Below are 10,343 nucleotides of genomic sequence, written 5' to 3' on the forward strand. Positions count from 1 at the left end.
ACTGTAAAGCAGCTCCTTTTTTTCCATTTTTTTTTAAATCATATATTTGTAGCCAATCAGAATGTCTGCTGATGGCGTGACATCACCTGTTACTTTTGGCACCTCAAGTTGATTTGCTAAATCATTTCTAAAACAAATATGGCATCTTTTTTTTTTTTTTTTTTTATCCATCTGACCTGCCATAGTTTTATTAAATTACCCTGAAAGTGCCACCGTTTTTTATTTTTTTTCGGCCAATCAGAATGTCTGCCGATGATGTCATGTCATCTGTTACCATGGTTAGCAAAATCATTTTTATATACTAAAAAGACTTGTCGTTTTACAAATATATCACACATTTTATTGATGATTAGTGTTTGAATGTGTGCTGATAAGCATGGATGCATATTTTACTAAATATTATTCTTTTTTTATATAAAAAAAAGGACCTGCCGTGGTTCTATTAAATCCTGAAAAGTAGCTTGCTCAACGATGTCAGCCAATCACAACGTCTCCTGATGACATCACCTCCAGGCGATCGGAATGTATTTATTTAAAACACATACTCAAATAATAAATAAATTAGAGAAATAATTGAAGCGTTTTTTGTATATTTGTATATAAAAAAAAGACATACATATTTTGAATTATACAAATGAAAAGACAGCGGAGAGAAAGGCGGCTGAGCGCAAACAATCGAAGTCGGACGGCGCCCCCTAGAGGCGGCAGTGGCGGGGGATTTCCTGGGCGGAAGCGGCGGAGGCGGAGGGGGTTTCCACTGGTGACCCGAGTCCAGTACCTCGCCGCAGTGCCCCCGACGCCGCTACCGGAGCTCCGTAACGTTCCCGCGTGTCCCCGGCCTAGCAGAGGAGAAGAGCGGCGAGGAGAGGACAGGAAGCCTCGGAGGAGGACCATGAGGAGGCGAGTGGCAGGTCGGCGGTTCGAGTCCCGCAGAGAGGCGCCGAGGAGCGGCTGAGCTGATTCATGTGAGTCGGCGCGCAAGCGGCTCGAACCTTCGTTAGCGCGTTGGGTTATTTATTTATATTTGTTGTTGTTTGAATGTGACGTAGCTGCTAAGCACGCCGCGAACTGTTAGCTGTGCGCGCGAGTGTTTTTTCACGTTCAATGAGCTTGAATTGGGAGAAGAGAAGCTAGCCATGCTAACAGCGTTAGCATGAACAGCGGCCAGTAAACAGAAGCCCGCTCAGACGTGATCAATCGAACTCAGAGCGTTTCACTTCCAAATCCCCAATTTTGATCCATGGACTCCTTTTTTTCCACACTAGTAACGTGTTTTCCACTACTAGTGCCACTTTCAGCATTCCAGTACGTCATTAATTCCTAAACATTAAAATACTGTGCTCAGCAATAGCCACGAGTTAGAAGACCGGAACGTATGGATTTTTTAAATTCTATTTCGGGGGGGAAATCCAATAACTGATTAGTCGGCGGATTAATGAATAAAAATATCTTTATAATGGACAAAAATGGCTTCTTATTTGGCAGTGTTTATCAACCACGGTACACGGATACATATGATCATTGATTTAAGTAAGTATTGTCAGTCATTTGCACGTCAATAAAATGTTAAATGTGACACAGGCCGTGTCAATTTAAGTGTCACATCAAAGGTCATGTGACAAAGTGAACAACAAAAGGAAACTGCTATTGCTGGTCGTTGAGGGTTTTTTGTTCCTGATATTCAAAGTTAAAGCGGACTATTCTAAGGAGCAAATTTTTTTGTGGTAAATGTTACAAGAGTTACATAAAACTCTTTAGAATTAATTTTGTATTCATGTTAGAGATGTCTCAATACCGATTTTTTTAGGCTTCCGATCGGTTTTGATACCGAGGCCTTTTTAACGTCAACCCTAAAGAGCGGAAGGAGTCATACACAAATTGAGAAGGATTGTTGTATAGCTCCGGTACGCTGGTGAGAAGGAAGTTGGTACGTCCAAAAAGTCCATTCGATGACGGACAGCGCTTGATCGTCTAAACTAAATGAATTTGACAATTCTCTGTTCATTTTTTTGCTGTTGACTTTTCTCTTCTTTAAAATGCCTCTGCAAGCTTCTCAAAATGGTGCGGATGATTCTTTTGTAAGTGACAAACCCAATTGGGAATATTAAAGGTCCTCCACGAGAAACTGCTTCTTCACAGCAATTGCGTGCACGCCGCGGTTTGACCATTGTTGTGAAATTGTGATTTACGACAGCCATAAAGCGTGTCAACGCCGCCAAAACACGTGAAACCGGATCGATCCGATCATGTGACTGAATCCGATTCTCTCCGATATTCATAAAAGAGCCCGATCAGAAGCCAATTTCGAATATCAGATCGGGACATCCCTAATCTATGTTACTTACTTTTTTTCAAGGCAACATTTTTTTATGTTCAATTTGAGTTAAAAAGAAGAAAAGGCTTGAGAATTAAATGATCAAGGAGATAAAATAAAATGACATATGGGCGCCATGTTGTTACCCTACTGAAATCAAGTTGTCCAAACTCTATCAACGGCTCTGGATTGAATCCAGTCAGAGCTCCCTCTAGTGGACAAACGCCACAAGAACATCATTTTGAGTGAATCCCACACTGTTGTTATTTTGAAAAGGTCTGATAATGAACATTTCTGAACGACTTGCGTGTGTCAGGTCATGTCAGCCGGACGCAGCGTTGACGGGAGAGAGGTGCAGGTTCCCCTCCAGCAGGTGGCGCCCTCCCTCATCCAGCCCATGTCTGCGGCCCCTCCCATCACCCCGCCTCCCAACCGGCCGGCCAATCCCTGGCCTCCCAGCGACTCTTCGCAAGGTGATTATACGCGACCTGCGTTGATGACATCATCACGTGCGTACGATATGGACGCGCGTGGACGACGTGCCGGCGTCTGACGCGTGCGTTCCGTGCAGGCGCGGCGACGGGCTTCCTGCCGTCGGATGGCGGCTTCACCGACCACTTTGTGGATGTCCCCGAGGACAAGTATCTGTGCGAGTCCTGCCGGCTGGTCTTGTGTCATCCCAGGCAGACGGAGTGCGGACATCGCTTCTGTCAGACCTGCATTGCGCGCATACTCAGGTGAGGCACGCGCGCACGCACGCACGCACGCACGCACGCGCAGGTCATTTTAAAATTTAGTGTGCATTGCAGCCGTCCCAATCCCGTGTGCCCGGCCGACATGGAGCCGTTGTTCAGCAACAAGGTGAGCGCGCTTGAATGGACGACCGATCGACTCGAACCCGCGCTTCCCGTCCGACGGATTTGTTCTGTTTCAGATCTTCCGCGACATCTGCTGCCATCGGGAAATCCTGGCGCTGAAGGTGCACTGCCGCGCCGAGGCCAAAGGTTGCCAGGAGCAGATGAGCCTGCAGCAGATGCCGGTAAGCCCCGCCCACAAAGCCCCCGCGGGCCCCCCTTGCCCCGGATGACCTGGTGCCGATGGTGTCGCCGGCAGGAGCACGTGAACGTGTGCGCCTTCTTCGAGGTGCCGTGCCCGCTGGGCAAGTGCAAGGAGAGGCTGATGAGGAAGGACATCCCGGAGCACCTCAGCTGGAGGTGCAAGCACAGGGAGAGCGCCTGCGACTTTTGCCTCACCAAGATGGCGCTCACCGACCTGCAGGTCAGCGCCGGCCGGCCACGGCGCCGCCGCCGCTGCGCGGGACGCTTTTTCCTAACGCTGGCTTGTTTGTGCGTTAGAAACACAAGGAGACGGTGTGTCCCGCCTTCCCGGTGTCCTGTCCCAACCTCTGCTCCTTCTCGTCGCTGCCACGGAGCGAGGTGACAAAACGTGACCTCGCGTGACCTCGCGTGACCTCGCGCCATGTGCCTTTGTGTTAACGTTGCAGGTCACATGACTTGAATTCACTCACTGCATTCTTACTCCATCTAAAAAAAAAAATTTAAAAAATGATTTTTTTTTTTAAAGCAAGCAATAGGATTATTAGGGCCATGTATAATTTTTTATTTTTTATTTTGGAGGGAATATTGCGAGAAAAAAACTCGCAAATTTGCCTCTTTACAAAGTCACAAATTTGCCACATTATAAAGTGGCAAATTTGTGAAAAAATAATTCATGGCACATTTGCGAGTTTTTTCTCGAAAAATATTGCTCTCGCAAAAAAAAAAAAAAATATATATATATATATATATATATATATATATATATATTTATATTTATATGTGGCCCTAATACGCAGTCGCAACATTTTACTTTTCAGACAAAAAATGTAAAGAACTAGCGTCGTAATTCAACTAGAGCTGTCAAAATGAATTGATTAATCAATTATCAAATGAATCGACAACTATTGTAATCATCATTTGGAGCCTTTTTTTTTTTTTATTGAAAATGGTCCAAATCTTCTCACTTCAGCACATCAACAGTATTTGTTGACTGATCCTTCATGAAAGACTGATTATCTTCTGTGTTGAATAAATATAAGACATTTGCAAACATCTGTTTTGACTTTAGAAAACAACGACGGAACCGGCAACATCGTGCAACATCGTGCAACATCGTGCAACATCGATCCCCTTTTTTTAATCACGACATGAATTCAAAGTATGAAATCAACATCAATCGCTGGTTAATAAACAGTCGTCAGGAGGAAAATGCTTTAATGCGCACTTAAATGCAAAATTAAAATTAACCAAATTCGTTGATCAATCAATTGAATAATCGATAGATTGATGACTACAAATATTTGATAGCGACAGCCCTGAATTCAATAGGAATTGTGTTGCTTGGTCTGCTGTGTGCGTCGTGGCCACCAGGGGCAGTATAAGACATAATGACCAATTTTGCCTGGAGTTAATTTGTTCAGCTAATTATTTTTTTTATGTACAATTAATAGTTTTCAAAACGTATTTAGCCGCTTGCTGTCGACTAAAAATGACATCACAGGTGCTCAAGGTGCAACCAATCACGGCTCAGCTTGCAAATGTCACATGACCCAACCCAGAAATCAGGTGAGCCGTGATTGGTCGTTAGCTGAGCTCAAAGTACGTGTGAAGTATGCGATTTTGAAACCTAATAATTGTGCATGAAAAATAAGGATGTGACTTTTTACTGCTGAAAATGACAATAAATTTCAATTGATGCTAGTTTTGTTAGCTCGTTGATGGCGTTTTGCGTTGCACTTTAGCATGAGACATTCCCAAATGTGGCTTTGGTTTCTTTTGTTTACTGATGTGAGTCTGTGTGTGTTTTTTTTTTTTTTTCTAGCTGGCCAATCACCAGCACGAGTGTCCTAAAGCTCAGGTCAGCTGCCCCTTCCAGCGCTACGGTTGCACCTACAAGGTAGCCCCGCCTCCGCCGCCATCTCGTTTCGTGGCGCCTTCCCGGCTGCCGTCAATCAAAAGTGTGTGTGCGTGCATGCGTGCGTGCACATACGCAGGCGCTGAGTCAGGAGGTTCGACAGCATGAAGCCGCGTCTGCCGCCGAGCACCTGAGGATGATGATGCTCAAGAACGTCTCCTTGGAAAGCAAGGTGGCGTCTTCGCCATCGTCGTCACTGCGGAGGAACCGAGGCCGCGCGGGTCTGAATCTGCTCGCGTGTGTGTGTTGTGTGTGTGTGTGTTGTGTGTAGGTCGAGGAAGTGAAGGGCGAGTTGTTGGACAAGTGCAAAGCCGTTCCCGTGGTGACTTCCCGTCTTTGCGAGGCCGAGAAGCACAACAGCGAGCTGAGGGACAAACACAGGCACGTGGAGCAGAAGGTGGCGTCCATGCAGGTTGGCACACACACACACACACACACACACACACACACACACACACACACACACACACACACACACACACACAATTTTGTCCTTGTATCATCGTGGGGACATCTCTTTGACGTGATGCATTTCCTAGCCCCGCCCCCTAACCCCATCCATCCAAAATGACTGCCTACCCCCATTCCTTACCGTAACCTCAACCATAATCCAATTGAAAAATAATTTTGGGAATTTACTGAAATTAGAACGCTTTCATTTGGCCGAGAAATGTAGAAGTAGTTGTAGGACAAAAAAAGTGGCAGAATTTAAAGATGGATAATGAAAGAAAGGTCAAACAACATTGAAACCTCGTACCTGCAAAATAGTCACTTTTAGGAGACCCCAAAAACGGCACGTTTCAAAATAATGTTACCGCGAGAAAAAAAAAAGGAGTCCCGGTGCTGTTTGGTGCCACACAAAACAGACGACAAACGCCCGAAAACATCTAATTGATCAAATCAACCCGAACCCTTGTGTGGACTCCGCGACAGCCGTCAACATGAACTTGTTTGCTCCCAAAAACGTATTAAAACGTTCTATTTTAAATATTGACATGGTCCCAAAACCTATTGACACATTTTTTTGGGTATTCTACAGCATAGAGAGGCTTTGATGCTCTTAAAAAAAAACGTCCAGCGGGTGGCAGCAAACTATAAGAGATCATCCAGGACCGTGTTGCAAAAAAGCTCTTTTCCCCACTGTTTTCATCAGGAATGCAAATAACGATGAAACTTGGCTATATTCCGACGCTAATTGCTGCAAAACGGAAACAGAAATAGACTTCTTTTCTTCCTGATGAAAGAAGAGACTCGAACCGCACGATTGTGTGTTCGGGCTCTGCAAAAGAAGTCCAAATCCAGTGAAACTGCCGGGAGCGAAATGGGTTGCGAGCGAATCAGTTCATCGATTAATTGACAAGTCATCAATGATCAAATGAATCGACAATTATTTGAATAATCGGGTAAAAAAAAAAAAAATTTGAATTGTCTAAATCTCTGATTTCAGCATATCAACAGTATTTGTTGACTGATTTCGTCCTTCGTGAAAGAAGATTATCTTCTGCGTTGAATAAAAATACGATTTTTATTTTGGAAAACAATGATTGACATACGATAACAAAGAATGAAATAAAAAACAATCATTCAGCAGTCAAGGGGGGAAAATGAAAAGGAAAATGAATCCGATGAGTTGATTGAAAAATGGATGTGAAAATATTCGAGAGTGACGGCACTAGACTCCGCCCCCTTTTGTCTTTTTGCAGAAGGTGATGAGCGCACACTCGGAGAAGCTTCTGGAGGTGGAGCTTGAGCTGCGTTCCCTGGCGTCGCTGCGGGACGAGCTGGACAAAGTCCGTGCGTCGCTGGACGCCGTCCGCACCAGGCTGGGCGCGCTGGAGCAGGGAGGACGCGCCGCAGCGGGCGCGGTCACCCTCGGTCCGCGGCCACAAGGACGACTATAACGTGCAAAACATGACCTTACCGTGTCTAATGGGCCTTTGTGTTTGCGCGCAGCCTCGCTGGAGACGCAGCAGAACCGGCAGGGCGACATGCTGAGCGTCCACGACATCCGTCTGGCCGACATGGACCTGCGCTTTCAGGTCGGACCTTTAAATAAACCCATCATTTACAAAGCGCCGACAACCGAGAAGGAAGTCGGGAAATGTTTGCAAAATTCACGTCGCGTCCTACTAAATGATGCGGTTTCCCTGCATGACGTCCAATCGTTTTTTACCGATTTGACGGTGCGTCGGCACCTTCAGGTTCTGGAGACGGCGAGCTACAACGGGACGCTGATCTGGAAGATCCGCGACTACAAGCGCCGGAAACAGGAAGCGGTGGCGGCCAAGACGCTGTCGCTCTACTCGCAGCCGTTCTACACGGGATACTTCGGCTACAAGATGTGCGCCCGCGTCTACCTGAACGGCGACGGCATGGGCAAGGGCACGCACCTGTCGCTCTTCTTCGTCGTCATGCGCGGCGAGTACGACGCGCTCCTGCCGTGGCCGTTCAAACAGAAGGTACGACACACCTGTGTGTGTGTGTGAGGGCTGTCGCTAGCAAATCTTTTTACAATTGTTGATTAACTCATTTGCTCCCCAAAATGTAAAAATACGTTCTAGTTGAAATATTACCATGCTCCCAAAGACGTATTTATACGTTTTTTTTGTTTATCCAAAAGGCTTTGATGCGGCCTCTCAACTGAAGAGAAAGCTTAAAGCAGGGGTGTCAAACCTACAGCCCGCGGGCCGGATTAGACCTGTAATCTTTCTTTCGGTAGCGTTCATGTTTTTATAGCAGTAGAACACAATATTCTGTGGGCCTTGCAAAATCAGTCCAAATCCAGTAAACCAGCCGGGAGCGAAGGGGGTTGCTTCAGTCAAAATGGCTGAGAGTGAATGAGTTAAAAAGATGTACTGTACTGTAAAAAAAACAAGCGTGATATTGATTTGTGTTATATATATTATGATATATTTGTATTCACGTAACAATAGTCGCCTTACTTATAGGTTATCGACATCGGCACTTTCTAAATGATTGGTTTATCGGTATCGGTTGCTGCTTAGCTTAGTGCTAACAAACAATGCAAAACGCCATGCTAACGGTTAGCATCGATCGGCAGGGATTTTAAGGCATGGGGTATTTGAACCCGATTGTATCCAACGCGACAAGGCATGATGTGTGTTGCGTGTGCGTGCCAGGTGACCCTGATGCTGATGGACCAGGGTCCGGCGCGCAAGCACCTGGTTGACGCCTTCAAGCCGGACCCCAACAGCAGCAGCTTCCGTCGCCCCGCCGCCGAGATGAACATCGCCTCCGGGTGTCCGCTCTTCGTCTCCCAGAGCGTCCTGGAGTCGGCCAGCTACACCAAGGACGACACCATCTTCATTAAGGTGCGCGCCGCCATCGCGCCGCCAACGTGCCGCCATTCAGCGCACATTGGATTTCTCTTCTAAATCTACCGAAGTTTTTATGCAACTTTTGTAAAAAGTTGGAAAAAATTTTACGCTAATAGAAATATGGCTGCATCTTTTAGTCATTGATATAGTTCATAATAATTCATAAAATTGAGTTAAAATGAACTCATTTGCTCCCAAAAACGTATAATAACGTTCTGTTTTAAATCTTGGCATGGTCCCAAAAATGCATTTATACGGTTTTTTTTTTTTTTTATGCTGAAGCATACAGAGAAGGCTTTGATGCAGCCTCTGACCTGAAGAGGTCGCTTAAAGCAATCGTAGTTATTACAAAAAAACGGCCAGCAGGTGGCAGCAGAGTATAAGAGATCAACCAGGGCCATGTTGGGAAAAAAAACGAATTTACTCAGTCAAAATGGCTGAGAGTGAATGAGTTAAAAAGATGTACTGTACTGTAAAAAAAAAAACAGAGTGCGATTGATTTGTGTTGAGGTCATTTTTCTGCCACTAGATGGCATAACTGCGTTTGTAAGACATTGGTGAGAGCTCAGTACATTTTATTTTCATACTAAGAGTTATCTAATCTTAAACATGAAGTAACTTGTGAAATTCGGCACATTTTTACAAATGTAAAATACAACTTGAGCCCACAGTGTCCACAAATATATGCATTACTGCTAAATTTTCCAAGCAAGGGGCGGCCATTAATCGCACGTTTAAAAAATGAGTGGCGTTCAAGGAACTTTAAATGAACTCACTAATTTTGACACCCCTGGTTAAGATCCCTTTTTTTTTTTTTCCTCAAATCACCAAAAACTGCCAATTGAAAAGGGGTGTGCAGACTTTTGCTATCAACTGTTCCCACATACAGTGCAGTGCTGATGTTATTGTGTGTTATTAGGTTACCGTGGATACTTCAGACCTTCCTGATCCATGACCGTGTGCCGTGCGACTCGGCCACGCCCACCTGGCGGCGACGGTGGAGCGGAGCAGCCCCGGTCCAGGCGACCAATGGCGGGAGGGGGGCGTGTCTTCTTCTTCTTCTGATTGGCTGCGTGTTTGCTGCGTGCGGCCGCGTGTGGGTGCGCGCGACCTGCCGCGTAACCACGGCGATGAGCCTGGTGGTCGCCGCTGGTTATTGATGCTGTGCATCGAGCTTGACTTCCTGTTTGGCAAGGCATGCTGGGAAATCCACGCCAGAAGCCGAGGGGCTGGGAGAAGTGGCGTTGTGGCGGAAGCGTTCTTCAGCGCGGATGTCGGACGTGTGGATGTGGACGTGAACGTAGAAGTCGGACGTGTGGACGTTCCGCCGTGGCCTCGCTGACTTCTTCAATAGGAATTTTCACTCCACAAGTCCAAATATAAGGAAAGACTTGCAGTGCTTTTTGTTGTTGTTGTGGTCGACGGGAATAAAGGAAATTAGCTTGCAAGCATTCTTTTTATCTCCCTGGGTTTCCACAATGTGTTTTCATGGAGTGCAATTCCGGCTTTGATAAACAAGAACGTTCTTTTTACATTGTTCAGTCTACCTCATTTCAGTCGACTGCAGTATTTGAAAGAAGCAGTTCAGGAAAGGTCAAATGGAAACCTGGAATTGAAATTGTGGAATTGTCAATATGGAATTAAAGTTGTATGGAAAAATGTCATTAAAGTCAGAAATGTGGAATTCAAATAGTGGGAGCATGGATTTACATTTACAT

At 45.7% G+C, this 10,343-nt stretch overlaps 1 protein-coding gene across 1 annotated transcript; it reads left to right on the forward strand.

Moving 5' to 3' along the window:
- The first annotated feature begins 689 nt into the window (after positions 1–689).
- On the forward strand, positions 690–10,315 carry traf3 (TNF receptor-associated factor 3). The gene is made up of 15 exons (XM_077564697.1): positions 690–965; positions 2,631–2,787; positions 2,886–3,051; positions 3,124–3,175; positions 3,249–3,353; positions 3,428–3,592; positions 3,670–3,750; positions 5,195–5,269; positions 5,367–5,459; positions 5,559–5,699; positions 6,991–7,162; positions 7,241–7,326; positions 7,489–7,746; positions 8,428–8,619; positions 9,545–10,315. The coding sequence occupies exons 2-15, from the start codon at positions 2,634–2,636 to the stop codon at positions 9,578–9,580; spliced, it is 1,776 nt and encodes a 591-aa protein (XP_077420823.1). The 5' UTR covers positions 690–965; positions 2,631–2,633; the 3' UTR covers positions 9,581–10,315.
- The last annotated feature ends 28 nt before the right edge of the window (positions 10,316–10,343 follow it).

The sequence above is a fragment of the Vanacampus margaritifer genome, chromosome 1, assembly GCF_051991255.1.
Source record: "Vanacampus margaritifer isolate UIUO_Vmar chromosome 1, RoL_Vmar_1.0, whole genome shotgun sequence".
NCBI lineage: Eukaryota > Metazoa > Chordata > Actinopteri > Syngnathiformes > Syngnathidae > Vanacampus > Vanacampus margaritifer.

What these genes read in the sequence shown, in the direction of transcription:
- traf3 (XM_077564697.1), top strand. Translation starts at nt 2,634, where the DNA reads ATGTCAGCCGGACGCAGCGTTGACGGGAGAGAGGTGCAGGTTCCCCTC. An exon ending in AGCGGGCGCGGTCACCCTCG is followed by an intron (nt 7,163 to 7,240) that starts GTCCGCGGCCAC and finishes GTTTGCGCGCAG; the next exon opens with CCTCGCTGGAGACGCAGCAG. An exon ending in ACATGGACCTGCGCTTTCAG is followed by an intron (nt 7,327 to 7,488) that starts GTCGGACCTTTA and finishes CGGCACCTTCAG; the next exon opens with GTTCTGGAGACGGCGAGCTA.